General features: G+C 49.6%; 1 protein-coding gene across 2 annotated transcripts in view; it reads left to right on the top strand.

The window, feature by feature from the left end:
* Positions 1 to 19,059, top strand: part of GRID1 (glutamate ionotropic receptor delta type subunit 1) — a 666,028-nt gene that overhangs the window by 127,462 nt on the left and 519,507 nt on the right. For both annotated transcript variants that reach the window (XM_082406733.1, XM_082406734.1), the window contains exon 3: positions 3,625 to 3,909. In XM_082406733.1, the coding sequence (XP_082262859.1) occupies positions 3,625 to 3,909 (285 nt within the window). The remainder of the gene's footprint in view (positions 1 to 3,624; positions 3,910 to 19,059) is intronic.

Here is a 19,059-nt window from a genome sequence, read left to right as displayed (position 1 = left end):
TCAGTGCTCCCATAGCTCTGCTGGGTAGAGGTTCATATCTTCAGTTAATAGAAAACGGGCGCTCAGGAAGGAGACACACCCATGACCACACAGTCGCTGGCCAGAGGAGCCCAAACTGGAACTTTGGTCTGTGAGATTCTAGCGTTCCTTCTGCTGCCCTGGTGAGCCCAGGCCCAGCCAAGAAGCTGGTGTCTCGGGCTGCCACCGGGGCTGGGGCAGGGGGACCTGTTCCCTGAGCACGTTCCCACTGCCCAGCCCCTGTGTCTTTGTCCCACTGCACCCCTCACTCACACTGCTCCCCCCATCTCTCCTGGTCTAAATCCTTTTCTTCCTTTCAGGCCCTGATGCTGACCCCACATGAGTTCAGCCTCTTCTGGGTCCCAGGGAGCTTCCCCTTTCCTTCCTCGCAGGCCAGGTTGTGGGGTCTGGCTCCTTGGTAGATCCTAAGCTCCTCAGATGGGGCCTGTGTTCATCCTGCTCTTTGCCCCTCCCCCTCCCCAGTGCTCATTGCAGGGCTTTGTGCTTAGGGGGTGTGCTGAGTGTATACATAAAACACACAGGAGGGAAGAGACAAATCCATCCATGGTGAGCAGTGGGATGTGTGCCCAAATGGGGAAACTGAGCCTCAGGGAGGTTTAGTGACTTAATAACCCAGCATAGGTGGAATGGGGATGGGGCTTGCCATCAGAAGTCAGGAAGTCCCTGAGATGGAGCCAGGTGGGGTGGACGACAGAGAGCCAAGACCCAGTGATGGTACAGTGGGTGTCTTGGGCTGGGACCAAGGGCTGGAGTTCCTGGGCAACTTTACACCCTAGTGATGTACAGTGTGTTTTGTAAGATTACTTTTTAAACGTATAAATGCGGTGTATCAGCGTTAAAGAGAATATGTACAAGAGAAGAAAGAAAAATCCATTTATCATCACAGACCTTGGCTTTTAGTGTCTTCTCTTGCCTTTTTCATAAGCATGCTATCCACCTAGTTGTAATCCTGGTGAGCGTAAAATGTCGTGCCCTGGTTTTGTCACTTAGTCACCCCCCAGAAGCATTTTTAGACGAGAAGCCATCTTAGTCCAGCCCTTATCGGTTGTGTGGCTTCACATCTTGTTATCTGGAAAATAGACACAGTGATGCCTGCCGTACAGGGATGTCGTGAGAATAATGTGAACTCATGTATATAGAGTACTCGACACAGTTTTTTGGCACAGAGGAAATTCTCACAAAATAGACCCTCCTCCTACATAGCTTCATGCTTATCCATTGTTGGAGGATTATTTTCCTTTTGTAAAGGAATTACCTGTTCACGACATGAAATTTTGGCAAAATGTAGAAAAAAAGGAAAACCATGTCTAGACGTCTTCTAAAATGCAGTCACTTTTAACATTCTGCAATATTTCCTTCTGGTCTTTCTTTCATGCATGTTAAGTTTTATTTAATTGGTATCATAAAATACATACAATTTTGTATTACTTTCACATAACTTTTTTATGACAAGCACTTTCCCATCTTCCTGTAGTATCTTCATAAATAGTTTTAAAGGCTGTGTGTGCTTTCAACAAATGGAACACTTTTATGTCACTCACCTCTTCGCATCTTTTAGATCGTTAGCAATATATCAAGAGTCTGGATAAGTATCCTCTGAATGTTTTTGGATCTAAAGCCATTTTTACAGCTTGGATGGATGCCCAAAGTGGAATTATTGACCAGAGGGCATGAAAATGTCAAGGCTTATGGTATTATTGTATCAGTCTTGACTGACTGCTGTGTGCCAGGCACATTGTGTGTCTGGAAAAGGATGGTGAGCAGAATGGGCATGGCCTGTGTCCCCTTGGAGCTTGAGGTCAAGTGGGAGAGAGAGACAGTTATACACGCAATGCAGTGTCATATAGGGGAAGTGTGGGATGCACATGAAGCGCTTGACAAAGGGTCCTTAGTCTGGGGGTGTAGAGTCTGGGTCTTGAAGCGAGAGTGAGTGTGAAGGTTCAGGAGGCAACAGGAAATGTGATGGGTTCCAGGGGCCGAAAGGTGGGCAGTGGTCTGTAACAGAGCGGGCGGGGGCGTGTGAGGAGCCTGAGGCTGCAGGCACTGGGGAGCCTGCAAGACTGCCCTAAGGAGTTTGACTCTATCCGCAGCGGTCTTGGGAGCCACCAAAGGGCTTTAAACAGTAGCATGACATGATTGGATTTCAATTCAGGAGTGAACTCGGCCGCGTGGAGCCTGAATGCGAGGGGCCAGAGCATTTAGGTGGCTGCATGGTCTTCAAGAGAGACTGCAGAGAATCTCTTGTTTAACCACCCCCTCCTCCTGCCTTGTGTTTGGAGGCTGAGGGTTCAGCAGGGAGAGTTGTGGGCATTTGAGTTGTCTTCCTGCCGAAGCCCATGAATGTGCAAGGTGAGAGTCCGTGCGTGGGGAGCAGCTGGCCTTTGGTATTTGAAAGCTTGGAGGTGTCTTCCTCTTCCCGCACCTTCCCAGGCTCCCACTGCCTTGCTCCTTGGATTTCCTCCCCCTAGTCTTCGTCTCCTCCTCCCAGCCTGGTCTGAGGCATTACATAAACCCAGGTGCTTTCAACCGAAAGAACCGCATTGTCAAAGTTGTTCAAAAGTCTGCCGTTTGCAGTAGAGGCCTGCTGACATTCACAGGCTGTGTTTTGAAACTGCATCTGCTTTCCCACATTCCTGCCATCACATAAAGCATTATTGATAAGTGTTTGCTTCAAAACTGGTGCAGTGGGTTGCAGTGTTGGGAGGTGCATCTTTCTATTAATTGGTCTGATGTTCCAAAATGGTCTGTGTGGCTAAAAGGGGTTACTGGAACTCATGGTTGCTGGATGACTTCAAAAGGTGATCCCTGAGCGCAGCTACCCTAGAAACAGCTGCTGGCGTCTGGTCGTGTTCCTCCTGCACACCTGCGGTCAGCGCCCCAGCTGCACGAGCATCTTCCTTTGTTATTGTCAAGTGGCTTTTGAATAATCCTGGGCTTCTGGAACCAAATGCTTCCTCTGGGATTTGACCTAGTATCTTTATGATATGAATCAAATGGACTTGGCCAGAAGACCTAGGGTTTCTGCGGGGTTTTGCCTACAATCTGGATCCTCGGGGGTAAGTGTCTCCCTGGCTTTCCAATGTTATTCATTCCCCTCAGCCCCAATCAGTTCAGTTCAGCCAACAATTGTAGAGTACACAGTGTATTCTTGGCCTGTGGCGTGGCCTTGGGAATACGTGGATCAACAAAACGAGCTCACAGCTCTTAAGGGGCTCACAGCCCAAGTGGGAAACGGGATGGCTAATTTAGTAGCACTGATGGCTGTCTCAGGCAGATGTGGGTTGTATCCCTGTTCTACTCTCCCCGCTTGAGTAGCCTAGGACAAATGATTTTGCCTCTCCTGACCTCTGTTTTCTCATCTCTTGAATGGACACAAGAACATCTAGCTGGCAGCATCACTAGGGCATCACAGACTGTGCCTGTGAGTGCCTCTGGCCTGGCCTGACATGGGTTCTTGGTCCCTGGAGGGAGGCAGTGTTTCTTGGAACCCTGGGAATGAGCTGCCCGGCATGAGCTGTGCCAGTTGAAGCCAGGGCAGCATCACCCCCATGCTGACCCCACCCTCTCTCTCCCCTCTCTTTCCAGCCTGTGACCTCATGACCCAGGGGATCTTGGCCTTGGTCACATCCACCGGTTGTGCGTCTGCCAACGCCCTGCAGTCCCTCACAGACGCGATGCACATCCCACACCTCTTTGTCCAGCGCAACCCAGGGGGCTCTCCGCGTACCGCCTGCCATTTGAACCCCAGCCCTGACGGCGAGGCCTACACGCTGGCCTCCAGACCTCCCGTGCGCCTCAATGATGTCATGCTCAGGCTGGTGACAGAGCTGCGCTGGCAGAAGTTCGTCATGTTCTACGACAGCGAGTATGGTGAGTTGGGGGCAGGGGCTGCTCTGGGGCTCTGGTGGGGGCATGGCCAGGCACTGGGAGATCTACGAGCTGGACCATCGCTCGTGGAGGCTGAGCACTTTGGAATGGGCTGGGTGTGGACAGCGGTTGGTGGTCTGAGCCAAGTGGGTCTCTGGGTGGTAGGACTGAACCTCGAGCTTTGTGAGTGGGGGAGGAACTCTGAAAACAGATCTGTAGACAGGCACTAAAGTTGCCTAGCAACAACACCTTATCATGACAGCTGAAGTTGGAATCATCTTAGAGTTTTCAATAAAATATTAATAAGCCACTGGCAGGGATCCGAAGGGCTGCACGCAGGCAGTGGTGGAGGCTGGCCAGCATGGGTCCTCCTGGAAGCCTCCTCTGCAAAGTGTTCCCCTCTCACTGGCCACTCTCCCAGCCTTCCCAGCTCCTTGTCTCCCTCTGCCCTGATCTGCCCTCAGTTTCAGGGTTTCTGGCTGGGGCAAAGGTCAGGGGGAGGGACACCCTGAATGTCATGGAGCCAGGCTGGGGTTGTGTGGGTCTGGGGACACTGGGCATGGCTGGTCATGGCTTCTTTGAAGGCCTCCCATCTGAAAAAAAAAAATCATAATTTGCTTGTGAGGAAACTAGAACAGTGGGCTTTGAAGAAATAGCTTTAGGTTTTCTATGACTGCTTTGTGAAAACAGGCCATTTCTAGTCCCAAGATAAAATGGTTTCCACCTTATGCGTTTTTTTTAAAAAAAACCTTTTTATTTTGAGTTGAGATTCACATGCAATTATGAGAAACAATTCAGAGATTCTGTGTGCTCCAACATCTCGCCTGTCATACCATATCACAAGTGGGATTTGACCTTGACACAATCCATAGGCTTTGCTCATATTCACCAGTTGACATGCACTTGGGTGTGTGTATTCACTTCTGTGCAATTTTATCACATGTGGATTCATGTGACCGCCGCAGTCAGATGCAGAGCAGTTCCCTCACAAGGATCCCCGTGCTACCCTTTTATAGCCACAGCCACCCACATTACGTGTCTTTAAAGGGTGTGGGAGACTGGTGAGGGTCAGCAGCTGCATAGCTGGGGCAAGGGTAGAATGGAGTGGACCCTCGAAAGTCCAGTTTTTCTCTCTTGGTGAAATAATTCCTTTGCCAAGAATGTAACTCAGAAGAGAAACCAGCATATGTTTGCCTTTGCCTAAATACTCTGCTTCTCTAAGACCAGAATGTTGTCCTCAGCTCTTGAGCAAATATGCTGTTTAGAGTCTTCCAGAAGGAACTGAAAGAGCAGACAGTCACTGTGCTGAAATTAAGATGAGGTGGTGATGGGGAGAAGGGCAGCCGGAGGCTGCAGCCGCTTGAACTGGACTCTGTCCAGGACTCGACCTCTCTTTCCAGACCCCGCTCAATCCCTGACTCTGGGAAGGAGTTTGAGACTATGTCATAGCACCTCTCAGTGGCCCAGCCTTCCCCTGAGAACCCTTTGTGTTGGTGGTTCAACCCCCGACGTTGGGTCTGCTCTGAGGCTGCATCCTGTAGGGAGGTGTGGACACTGCCAGGGCTGAAGGATGCTCTGGTCCAGTGTCTGTAGACCCTTCCCACCTCACTGCTCCTGGTCTCTTTGCTCTCCTTTTGCTCTGACCTATAGAAACTCTTCAAGCCTTGGTTCTTCCTAAGCCCTTAAGGTGGCTTTGGTGGGAACCTCAGCCATAGGAAGCAGGTATCAGCTCTCCAGCCTACGTATCCCATCTGGGCTCCTGTAATTCTTGAAGACCAAATGACACCTAATGGCACTTGCTCAAATTCTCTGTTTTCTTCTTCTTACATCCCTTACCCCCACTTGGCTCAAGGATCAAGTCCCCAAGGAAGGGCACCTGATCTCCACCTGCCTGCAGACTCCTCCCTTTCTCATAGAGCTGGTTCCTTGGTTACATGCTCTCACAGACACGTGTCTCCTTCCTTCAGCCTGCTCTCAGCTTGTTGCAACACACTCATGAGGGCTAACCCTTGATGCACAGTTACTCCCACCCAGGCCCTAAGCTCCAAGACAGTGGGCCATGTGCTCTTCCCTATGTCTCTGCTGCTTAGCATGGTGGCTGGCACAGAGTAGGCCCTAAGAAATTGTCACTGTGTGAATGAACCCACTCGTTTATGCGGACATGGACTTTTCAAGCAATTTTCACACAAGACAAAGGAGAAATGGGGGAAAAGACAAGGGCACTGAATAGTCTGACCTCTGAGGCAGGGGAGGTGAGCTAGGAAACAGATGTTTCATTCTGTAGGCACACTCCTCTGCCCCCTCTCCTCTCCCACCCAGACCCACCAATCAAACCAAAAGGTGTGCCCCTCTTTTCTGACATGGAGACCTTTGCTACCTTTGGTAGGGTTGAAGTGAGTTTTCAACCAGACTGGCCTTTATTAGTAATTCTATAAAGACACAGGGTAACCAATAGCTTTCCTCTGGTGGACCACCGCAAGCAATTGGTTGAGCCTTGAATGCTGTGTTGGGAAGGATTCTGAGGAAGCATGTAGGCTCAGCAATAAAAGTGCTGTGATTGCTCCATGAAGCATCATGGTGCGGGGACGGGCTGGCAGCAGCCTGCCCTGTTTGCAGATTCTGATCCGGAAGGTAGGGGAGAATCAAGCATTTCAGAGCTGCCTTACACTTGGCTGTCGCTGTCCGAGGTGCTGATCCATTTGACGTTAGCCTTTCTGGAGGCCAGTGCTCTTTTTTTTTTAAAACCTTTCTTTTTTTTTAAATATAAATTTATTTTATTTATTTATTTTTGGCTGCGTTGGGTCTTTGTTGCTGCGTGCGGGCTTTCTCTAGTTGCAGTGAGCGGTGGCTACTCTTCGTTGCGGTGCGCGAGCTTCTCGTTGCAGTGGCTTCTCTTGTTGTGGAGCACGGGCTCTAGAGTGCAGGCTCAATAGTTGTGGAGCACAGGCTTAGTTGCTCCGTGGCATTTGGGATCTTCCTGGACCAGGGCTCGAACCCGTGTCCCCTGCATTGGCAGGCGGATTCTTAACCACTGCGCCACCAGGGAAGCCCAGTGCTCTTTCATTGGGTACTGTGCAGAACCTCCTGCCTTTGCTTGCCCTGGTCATTGGCCCCCTGATTTGACAACCTTTGAGACCGGGTTTCTACCCCAAACATTCTCTATAAAACGTTCACCACTGTTACTTGTTTTGGCCATGCCCCTCAGGCACAGCCCAAACTCTGGCCCATTTTTAACATGTTAGACGAGCCAAGGCGGTAGAAGCCCACATGCTGTTTGATGCAGCCCCAAGAATTCGGGGTGTGGGTGCTCCCTCAGCTTGGCTGGCATTGGCCTCTCCGAGGGCCGTGGGTGGATTTACATTGCTGATATGCCCAAGACAAATGGTGCCTCCACAACTCCTCAGGGCCCTTCCTCCACCCGACCACTGCAATACTAGCTGCAGTGAGCCCAATTAAAAAGCAAATTGAGTGTAAAGACTGTTTCATTCCTTCCAAAGTCAAATAGAAGTGGTTTGGGGATATAGCGACTTTTTTTTTTTTTATGCTGATCTGCAAGTATCTTTACATATATTATTTTATTAAAGCCATTTAATAACTCTCTGAGGTGAGATTATTGCTGCATTTTACAGATGAGGAGTGTGAGGCTCAGAGAGATTCTTTTTGACTTCGATGCCCATGCACTTAGCCAAGGCACCATCCTATTTCTGTAATCTGGGGCTTGCTAGGCTCCAGCCTTCTTCTCCTAGCCCCAGCCAGGCAGAGTTAATGCAAAGGATGGGGTGTGTGGAATGGACTTGGCATGCCCTAGCTTTGTGCAGTCAGTGACTTGCTAATGAATGTCATATGTAAGATCCCACCCTTGCAAGGTGAGGACTGATCCTTCCTCATTTGCCCCTCAGCCTCCCTTTAAACAAAGGAATGTCCTTCCCTGGGTGGGGCCTGAGGACTGGGCATCTGAGTCAAGAGTCAAGGGTCAGAGAGACAAAAACACATTCTAAGAGAGAGTTTGGCAGAGTGGTGGGAGAGGAGTTTGTGTATTTAAGGTTTACAAAATGCAAGATGTGCCATTTGGTAAAATTCCATCAAAAATACTTGTATGCTTGTTGTGACAGCGAAAGGAAAAATGAAAGAGAAGCTGACATTTGGGAGAGAAAATCTGTAACATTAAAATACCAAAAGTTTGGATTGAACAGAAGAGAGAACTTTCTGACTTGCCACTTCAAATTCTGGGATATTCGTGTGTGTCTTGGGGAGGATGTGCTAGGAGCTGCAGGCACAGTTTCTCCCTGGTGAATACATTTGGATGAGGGGTGTATTTACAATTGGGATCTTAGAAATCACTGACTCATTCATTCAACAAATATTCACTGAGTCCCTACCATGTACAACTATTTTGCTAGGTACTCTTTTTACATGAAGAAACAGATGGGTGGAGTATCTTGGCTAAAGTTGCACAGGGCTGGGATGTGAAGTCAGGACCCCAGGGCTCTTTCCTCCACAGCACCTCCGGGGTGTGGTGGTCCCTCTTGGCCTCTGGGCCAGCTTGCAGGCCTGGAATGGGGTTGGGAGCTGGGATTCCACAGAAACAAAAGCTTAAAGCTCTAAACGTGTGGCCATTTCCTATTCGTGCTTGTTTTAAAATTATTTTAAGAAGTTTAAAAGTTACACATGTTTACAATGTATATGTCAAGTTAAAAGAATGGTGATAAAGTGAACTCCCATGAACCCAGACCAGTTTAAAAATGTACAGGAGCCCTGTGTGTCTAGCTCGTATCATGTCCTCTCCTACCTAGGGGACATAAACACTATCTTGATTGTGTTCTAACCAGTTCCTTGCTTTTCTTTATAGTTTATCATACAAGTATGGATCCTAAGATGCATATTGCTTAGTTTGGCCTCTTTGAGAACCTTAAATATCTGGAGTAACACTTCTGTACACTTTTCGTGATTGCTTTCTTTTTTATTCAATATTAGGTTTTTGAGATCTGTTCATTTGATGCAGATGGGTATATTCGATCATTTTTACTGCTGCAAAGTATCACCTGATTTATTAACCATTGTGTTACTATGGGCATTTGAGTTGTTTCCAGGTTTTTGCTATTACAAATAATACTGATAAGATTATTGGTGTTAGTGTGCAAGAATTTTTTAAGGGTCTATCTCAAAGGAGCAGAATTGCCGGACTATTGGGTATGCGTGTTTCACTTTAGTATATCATTCCAAATTGCTTTCCAAAGAATTTCTACCTATTTTTACTGCTCTCTGCAATGTATGAGAGTTCTCGAAGCTCGCCAACTTCACCAACACCTGGTACTGTTTTTACTTTTAAGATTTTCATGTGAAATGGTATCTTGCTGTGATTTTAATTTATATTGCTGTGATGAAAGATGAGGCTGAGAATCTTTTCATATCCTTATGCACTATTTTTGTTTGCTCTTCTAAACACCTGTATGTAGTTTTAAATTTTTGCCTATTTTTAAGATTGAGCCTTTTCTTTTGTAAGTTAGGGATGTTCAATACTTTCTTTCAGTTAGTTGTCTTAATTCACAGAAGTTCTATATTGTATTGTTGTCAAATTTATTCAACTTTTAGACAAGTAGCTCTGTTTCCTCTCTCATTTAAGAGGTCCTTCCCTATCCAAATGGCATAAAGATATTCTCCTGCTGAAACCTCTCTCTCTGCACTGAGAACAAATGTTGTCCTCCTGCCTGGATGTCCATAGCTAGGTCCTGGCCCTGGGTGTGCCTGGATCCCAGTGCTAGACCATCTCTCCCTGCAACCATGACCTGACATTCCTCGCTGACACTGCTCTGCTCTGTATAGTCACAGAGCTGATCTTATTCTTGGTGGTGATTGCACAGCCTGTGGCATGGTGGCTTGGGAGGGCTTCCAGGAGGAGGTGGCATGTAAGCAAGGGTCTAAAGGACTAGTAGGAGATAGGCAAGCAGAGGGCACTGGGGGAGGAGGGGGGAGGAAGCGTGTCCCAGGCAGAGGGAAAAGCATGCTGGAAGGCCTGGGGACAATGGAGAGGGGAAAGATCATATGGCTGGGCTGTGGGCAGTGGCCATGGGTGAGGTTGGAGCTCTGGGCCAGGCAGGCCTTAGAGGCCTCACTGATGAGCTCAGAGTCCCCAGAAATCCTTGGGAGCCATAGCTCACTACCTCAGGTGGTGCCTTTGGGTCCTATTCTACACGCCCAGTCCAGAAACCTGAGGATAGACATGGGGTCTCCATCTCCAGAGGGCTCTGGTTCTTCTGTTGCCTGTGTCTGGACTCATTGGCTGTCTATGAAAGGGAAGAAACTAACACACAGAGAAGAGCTGTGATCTGACTGAGGACAAATCCCAGACCCAGAGTCCAAGCCAGAGTCAAGGCCTGAACTTCCCAGGTAACCCAGGTGGCCCAGGTATCAGTGAGTAACAGCTCACGTCTCTCCAGCCGTCACTCTGAGCAGGGCACTGTGTAAGTGCCTTAAGTGCTCCAGCTAACATCATCCTTATGGCAACCCTTCCAGGTGGGTGTATACTATCCTTGTTTTACACATGAGGAAACTGTGGCTCAGAGAAGTAAAGGGATCTAGGTCATATGGCTGGTGAGTAGGGGGGTTGGCCAGGTCTGATTCCCAAAGCCCGGGTATCACAGCTCTGCTCACAGCATCTTGGTCCTCGTGGCAAAACTGTGGGGAACAAAACCTCAGGTAGACTCTTTTCTTAATGCACAAGGATTTATTGTAGCACTGTTGGTAACTGCAGACATTCCAACAACCTTAATGGTTAAATATATTATGATACATATATATAATGGAAAACTATGGTTCTTTATGTATTAAGAGGCCATAGTTCCAACACATGGTACTGTTAGCTCACAATAGCAAAGTGAGAACAGTGGTGCCAGTATTGCTCTGGGTCAAAGCAAGCTCACATGTGTGTGTATCTGAGTACACATACAGTCATAAAGGAGTGCTGTGTTAGGGAGGGAAACACAATGACTTGGGACGGGGATGGGAGATATATTTTTTACTGCGTATTTTAAAATATCTTTTAAGTTTTGTTTCAAGTACAAAAAATAAGTAAGTAAATAAAAAAGAGTGGAGGTTGCCATTCCTCCCTCCTACTGACTGCCCATGGTGACTTCTCTGAGCTTCTGCTTTCTCACCTAAGGAACAAGGATGGTAATTTCTGAGCTACAGAGTAAAACCCCCAGCAGAGTTCCTGGTACATGGCGAGTGGTCTATATGATAATAACAAATCATGTGTGGGAACCAGGAGTGGCAGTGGTCAGTATTCTTCCCTCTCATGGCTGGGTGTGGGCTCAGGGCTTGGTAGAGTCTTGGCAAAAGAGCTTTGGCTGTTTGCCCCTCCTCAGGATTACTCTTGAGTATAATGGTTAGGAGCAAGGACTCAGGAGCCGTCTGCCTCAGTTGAATCCCGGCTCTGTCTCTATAGCTGTGTGACATTGGAGAAGTCACTCAACCTCTCTGTGCAACAGTTTCCTCATTTGTCAACTGGGGATAAATAATCATTTCCCCCCGGTGTGCTTGATGTGTGGATTAAGTGCATTAGTACATGCCAAGAGCTTAGCACAGTGCCTAGCACATGCTGAGTACTCAGGAAGATTTCCTTGCTCAGGAGCTGCACCCAGTGGTGGCCCCTTTACTGCCCGTTCTCCCTTAGCCTCTGAGCTGGTTCATCTCTGCTGTGGCCCGGAACACATCTTAGTTATATTCTCGGTGCTTGTGGAGGGTCAGCTCTCTCACCTGCAGGGGACACTCCAGGCCTCCCTGGCAGCAGGGCTGAGCTGCTGGGCAAGTCTGCAGGCTCACTGCACGGTCCCAGGTGGCTCTGGTGAGCCATGGCACCTTCTCAGCTGGACAGCCTGACAGTTTCTCGTGGCAAACATCTGTCGGCTGTTGGTCCTCACCCTCGAGTCCTCCTGACATGGAACTCCCCAGAAGAAAGAGAATTACTGGACAAATGGTATTTTAACCAATGCTTTGTGCCAACGAAATCTCCTTTCTTGCCCCCGGCATAGGAAGTCAGGTGACTGAACCGTGATGGTGAGCGTTCTCAAAAAAAAAAAAAAATAGATGGTACTGATGAACCTAGTTGCAGGGCAGGAATAAAGATGTAGACATAGAGAATGGACTTGAGGACATGGGGTGGGAGGGGGAAGCTGGGGTGAAGTGAGAGTAGCATCGACATATATACACTACCGAATGTAAAATAGTTGGCTGGTGGGAGGTAGCAGCCTAGCACAGGGAGATCAGCTTGGTGCTTTGCGATGACCTAGAGGGGTGGGATGGGGGGATGGGAGGGAGGCTCAAGGGGGAGGGGATATGGGGACATGTGTATGCATGTGGCTCATTCACTTTGTGGTACAACAGAAACTAACACAGCATTGTGAAGCAATTATACTCCAATAAAGATCTATTAAAAAAAATAACACATATCCTATCATTATGGCATTAGTTTAAATTGAAGTAATAAATACTTTTTCCAGATGAAATGAACAAGTGAGTTTAATTGCTAGGAAACCTACCAAGAAGTTCGACAATAACTTTACCGGGACAAGTGTTTTGTGTTTGCTCTCCGATCTAATTATAAAGCGACTGTACTTTGGGGCACGTTCATTGTAGCACTTGCTGGAAGATTAAAGTTCAGTAACTCTGAAGTTCCCTCACCCTTCCATGAGATTCCATGGTGCGTCTGAGGACGTGAGGAGATGCCTGATGCAGGCGTGGATGAGGGACAGGAAGGCGAGGCTGCCCTGGCCCCCACGCACGGCCCAAGGGAGTCGCCACAGCAAGAACTTGGCCAGGCCTACACCTCCCTCTTCCCATGTCGTGCCACAGTGCCCCCTTGGAAGACAAATGTGGCCCTGTCGACATCCCTCTCCTGCCGACCCTGCTTTTCCAGACCTCCTCAGCCCCAGGATACAAGAGGGAACAGGTTTTGGTGTTAAATGCTAGCATTCCAGGAAGGGCACCCACAAGATGGGGCCCCAAACATGTGGGAGGACTGTTGGCCCAAGTGGGATCCTGATCCTCCCCGCAACGCCCAGTGAAATGAAATATTACGTCCTTTTCATTGTTTCAGTTGAACCATCTCCTACCCTCCCATCAGGGAGAGCAGGGCTCTTTCCTCATAGGATCCAGCAATGTCAGGAGAGTTCCTTCATTTTTTGAAATGAACTATGTTGAGGCATAATCGGCATGCAATAAACTACACTCATTAGACGTGTACTGTTTAATGGGTTTCGACAAATGTATGCACTAGCATAACCACCATCCTCGTCAAGGTGCAGAACATTGCCAGGTATAGAAATGCCTTTGCTGTGAAGAGAGAACATCATAGCTAACTTCCTTCTGGCCCCAGTCACTTCAGCACTGGCTGGAAAGCCATAGGCCCTGAGAGCAATTCTATATGCCTGGAGCCTGCGTGTAGCCTCCTCTGCTCCTAGGAGTGTTCTCAGGGACCTGGAGTGTCAGTGTGTCTGACCAGAAGACAGGGAAAGCGTGGGGAGGAGTGGAAGACAGGGGAGGCGAGGGGTGGGGGGAGCCAGGGAGGCCCTCTGGCAGCTGTGGCTGGCACTCGGGCTGAAGCCATCTCCAGCCGGGATGAGAGCTCTGACTGTCTGCTCATTGGCCAGAGATGGCTCCTCTTCCCTTGCCAAGCGACGCCTGGCACCTCCTTGAGAGGCGACATTCGGGTGGTTATGAGCACAGACTCCAGCATCAGAAAAGTATGACATTCAAGTCCCTGCTCCACTGCTTACTGCATCCTGGGCAAGCTATGGGTACCCTTCAGAGCCTTGGTTTTCCTGATCTGTAAGATGGGTATCATAGTGCTTCTTTCCTAGGCTGCTGGTGGATCCTGGCCAAGCACGTTCTCAGCGCTATGGCAGGTTGAGAGCCTTATGCTTTAAAAGTTTTCCTTTGCTTCTCACAAATGGAATCTCAGTGGATGCCACCCAGCCCTGAAGAAGCCTTTTTGGAGGCTTGGGAAGTGGGTTTCCTTTCCTGGTTGCTCAGCAGCTGGGCCCTGGGGGAGGGGAGCCATGGGTCTTGCTGGTCTAGATGTGTCTAGACAGCATCTATGAGCAGCTTTAGGAACATCCTTCTCCTTGGGAGTCTTAGGAGGCAGAAAGGCTCCGGGAATACCCTAAGATGTTTCCCTGTGAAGTGTTGTGTGGGAACACTTGGGGCACTTCTGCCCCCAAAAGCCTTCCCTCACCAACTCATTAAAAAATGGAACTCCTTTTCCTCTTGATACCCTCTTCCCTCTTCCTTGAATTATTTTTTTCATTGAATTTACCTGCCATTTACTTACTTTTTGATGTTTGTCTTCCCCCAATGAGAATGTGAGTTTTGTGTTTTATTAAGTGACGCTGCGTACCCAGCATTTAGAATAGCACCTGGAACATAGTAGGTGCTCAATAAATACTCAATATATGAGTGAATGAATCTATATTTTGGGGTGCTTCATTGCCTATTTATTCTTGCAGGAAGCATTTGTTTCTTTATGTGAGATTTCTGATTACGGCAGTAACATGTGATTTCTATGGAGTCCAAAGATCAGGCAAGACCTCACCCTCCTCCACTCCCACCAGTGAACTAGTGTGTCCAGGCTGCTGAGTTTCTGTCTACACCTTCCTTCTTGGCAAGTGTGGAGGGAGCACTTGTGTACCCAGGGGCAGGGCCTGATGAGAGTTCAGATGGGCCCAGCCCTTGAGAAAGCTCTCCCCACAGCTTCACAGGAGGAATAAACACAAAATACATGTTTATATCACAGTGCAAGGTTAATAGTGGCCGCTGAGGTTTTGTGGGTGAACACATTGGGGAACTTCGGTTCCGTTCCTGCCTCAGCCTTTTTTCTCACTTATCTCTGGGCCCATTGACAAATATTTCTCATCCTTGGTTTTCTCATTTTGGCAGTGGGGATAATAAAAGTGCCTACCTCAGAGGGTTCTTGGGAGGTTGAAATAAAATGAAATGATGGATCTGAGAGCGATTGAGCTTGTTGTACCAGTCCATTTCTCATTTGTCTGACTCTTCAGTACCCAGGACAGTGCCGCAAGTGCCGGCCTGTGATTGCAGAACCCTGAAGCCTAAACTGCCCCCCCCAGCCCCCCTCAACTCTGCTTTGGCAGGCGGTGGGTTCTGAATTAGCTGGGAGCAAGGAGGGCTTCGTCAGGTAGAGGAAGGGGGAGGGAGATCCCAGGTAGGGGAAACCTGTGTGCAAAACATCAGGGTGTAAAATAGCACGGCATGTTCTAGAGGAATGTTTGGAGGGCTAGCAGCTTATGCTGAGAGCTGGAAGTGATGGAAGGTGTCAGTGGGAAGGGTGGGCAGGGGCCGCGTCACACAGTCTCAGGCGACCTGGCCGGGAGCACCTGAGTGGTTAATTCATCATGTCTATGGCAGGGTTTCCCCTCTTCCGATGCAAGGTGTGTGTTGTGCCATCAAGGCTTGCCCTTCCGTGGGAACTCTCCTGTCTAGCGAGATGCTTAGGAACAGAAGCCTGTTCTCTTTGGTTGTGTCACCCTGGAATGTGACAAGGTTGAAGTTGCTTGTACATTGTGTGGCCAGTTCTCCATTGTAAGAAGTCTGGCAGTTTTGATTTGGGGGGCTACTGCCCACCCCATGTTTCCCACTGGAGGCTCTGAGAGTGGTGACAAGTTCACTTGAAAGCACTGACACGGCCACGTTCCCTATAAGTGGCATTATGTCTCTTCTCCAGGCCTCCGTTTATCTGATCCCTTGCTGACCTGGTACCTGTGAGGGCTTGCCTGCTCCTCGCCGCAAGCCTCCTGGTCCAGGGCAGGGGCCTCCACGTGGACCTGGCATGCTGTCGTGACTTTTGGTTTAATTGTTTTGGGATGCCGTGTTTGCCTGTTTGCTTATTTGTTTATTTCCTGCACACACCTAGAGAGGGTTTGCAGAGTCTCCTAATGAGGCGGCGGCAGTCAGGAAATGAAGACAGGGCCACAGAGGCTGCGCTGGTTGGGAGGGTGGTGGGGAGCGCCGTGAGCACGCCTTCCTGGCAGGCAGGATGCGGGGAAGGAAGCCGTGGCTTACAGGGCGTCCTCATCCTCCAGAAGGAGGAAGCAGGGCAGCTTGCTCCTCAGCGGGACCCGGCTTCTCCAGCACTTCAAAGGATTCCCCCGGAGGAACCTGGTCTATGCAGGGGACACGGAAGACAGAGTGTAGTAGTAATCCCGGCTCAACGTTAAAGCAAAGGCAGAGGTGGGTTTTGTTTGACTGTCACTCACAGTCCTCTGACTATGGAGGGTGGTCTCCTGCTAGAGCTCGCCATTCCCGGAGGGCGGGTCGGACTGCCCCCACCCGAGCTTCCTTTAGGCTGGTCTTCATGGAGTCTGTGGATTCTTGTTGCCCACTGAGCAAGGCCTCCTGTGTCTAATCAGTCCAGTTCCATCGGCCAGGCACCCACTGAGTTCCAGCTGCTGTGCTGGGGATTTGGAGGTGAGCGTGGCAGGCATGGCTTTTGTCCCCTTGGCCCCAAGGGTAGCTGCCTTCATTGGGGAAGAGGGTCGCGATGGAGGCCGTGCTGTGACGGCCACTGGAGCTGCGGCAGGGAGCTCGGCCTGCCCGGCGGAGCCTGGGAAGGCCTTTGAGAGTGGAGTTCAGTCCTGATGGAGGGAGGAGGGCCGAGCAGAGGGGAGGGCAAGGTGGCCAGATACAGGGGCCCAGGGGTGAGAGAGCTGGAGGAAGTTCTGTCTGGCTGGATCTAGTGTCTGGGGTCAGGGACTGAGACGTGGACCTGGCCCAGGTGGTGGAGAGGCTGAGTATTCTAAAGGCAGTGGGGAAACATGGAAGGGTAAATCACTCTGCTTTCTTTGCTTTGTTGATTTTTCTTTGAAATTATTTTTATTGTATAAGTAATAACACAAAATGAATATGTCTTGTAAAAAAAAGGTAAACAACTTAGGCAGTTAAGGTGAGAACAACAATAGGTGCCCTTAATGCTCCCTCCCCTGCGTTCCTCTCTAGAGCTAAGTAAAGGCCTTGCCTGGGCTCATCACACTTCTCATGTACAGACATTCATGTGCACATACATGGAGCTTTTCAAAAGCGGAAGCTTTTGCTTTGTGCTGTGCTTCTTACTTGAGTTGCTTCGGAACCTTCACACCATGTCAGCCCCGTTGGTTCTACCTTGTTCTCCTTACCTGCTGCACAACATTTGGCAGGGTGGGGTTTATGGATCCATTTCCTCATTGGGTGGTTTCTGGTGATTTTGCTCTTACAAGCAATGCTAGAATGCACACCCTTGAAGAGACAGCTTTGTGCACATGCCTAAGTATTTCTCTGGGCTGGATTGCTAGAAAGTAGAGTTGCTGAGTTGCAGTGGGCCCTGTGTTTTCCAGTTAGGAAGCTAGAAAGATAGTGCTAAGGTGCCAGGGACCAAAATAAGGCAGGCAGGAAGAGAAGTATTTTGGAGAACAGACCCTATTCCGGTCCTTGTTTTTTTTTTTCTTTTTTTTTTGTTGGTTTGGAGGAAGATAGTTTCTTGGATGCCATGTTGCTGGGAAAAAGTGTGATTAGGCAGAAAATCAGGGACAAAATCCAAAATCAGAGAAGCAGATGAGGTGGAGCAGGGGCCCTCTTAGGTCAGCAGCAGCTCTTTTTTAAAAATTTTTATTTATTTATTTATTTATGGCTGTGTTGGGTCTTCGTTTCTGTGCGAGGGCTTTCTCTAGTTGTGGCAAGCGGGGGCCACTCTTCATCGTGGTGTGCGGGCCTCTCACTATCGCGGCCTCTCCTGTTGCGGAGCATAGGCTCCAGACGCGCAGGCTCAGTAGTTGTGGCTCACGGGCCCAGTTGCTCCGCGGCATGTGGGATCCTCCCAGACTAGGGCTCGAACCCGTGTCCCCTGCATTGGCAGGCAGACTCTCAACCACTGCGCCACCAGGGAAGCCCAGCAGCAGCTCTTGTGAGAAACTATTTGAGAACTGAGTCATTGCAGCTCGGTGGGGGTGGGCAGTGGGAGCGGGTGGTCCTGTGGTGTGTCCTGTTTTGAGGGGGTTAAGCCTCACTGGTGGGATGGAGCCAAGCCGACGTGGGTGGTCCCTGGAGGAGCAGCTGACGGGCGGGCCTGGGACTGGGGGAAGGACTGATGTGAGCCAAAGACTCCAGCCTGCTCTAAGTGGTACCAGGACTGGACGTGGACTAAGGGGGAGGTGGTACAGGAAATCAGGTACTTTGCAGCTGTCAGAGCTGGTCTGAGCTAGAAGGGACTGCTTCCATCCCCCAGGGAGCCCCCAGGGTCACTGTGGCAGGAAGAGTCCCTGTCCCTTGTCCACCTGGGATGGGGGGGGCGCATCTTTGGTTGACAAGTCATTATTAACCAAAGGTCCCCATGGAAGATCTCTGCCTCATCTCCCTGGGCCTACAGGCTAAAGGCCGTTTGGTTGAGCTTCGCTTAGGGACCATAAACAGAGTGATGTGCCCTGCATTGTTTCTCCAAAAGGAAGGGGATAGAACACTTCTTGTGCAGTTACCCTGTGCCAGGCGCCTTCACCATCCTTTTCTCAGTCGGCACAGCCAATCAGCAAGGTTGGCACCTGCACACCAGCTAGTCTAGGAAACTGAGGCTGGGAGGGGTTACAGCTGCAGGTGGCAATTCAAGTCTCAAACCCTTACTCTCCTCCCCACTGCTCCAAGCGACAGATGTGTGTGTTCCCCTGGCATGAGGAGGAAGAGGAGGGGTGGGACAGGTGGCACCCTGAGGGCCCCTGGGTCAGAAGATGCTGTAGTGGGAGGAGGCCCAGGGGGCTGGGAGGCCTTTTCTGGCCGTCCCACCCTCTCTGCATCCCCCACCCCTTGCCTCCCATCCTCCAGACCCTCCTGACGCACACCTCCTGGACATGAACACAGCACAGCCTTAGGGCCGGAACTCAGAAGGCTGCTCTGGAGGGTGTACCCTCATTGTGTGGCCTGTATGGACTTTGTTGCTGGAGACCTCCGTGGCTCTGTGGCATTGCCACAAATGTAGGTATGAAGGGATGTCACCTGCGGGTCCTTGTGACATGTTCTGCAGTCTGCTTGTACGCTGGGTATGTCCCACTTTGCTTTTTTGCTTTTTTCAATTGTGGTAAAATCTATACAACATAAAGTTTACCATTTTAGCCATTTTCA

The sequence above is a fragment of the Balaenoptera borealis genome (genome assembly GCF_965194805.1).
Source record: "Balaenoptera borealis genome assembly, chromosome: 10".
In the NCBI taxonomy this organism is placed as follows: domain Eukaryota; kingdom Metazoa; phylum Chordata; class Mammalia; order Artiodactyla; family Balaenopteridae; genus Balaenoptera; species Balaenoptera borealis.
The sequence above is the reverse complement of the archived record's forward strand: the minus strand, read 5'-3'. Positions and strand labels throughout refer to the sequence as shown.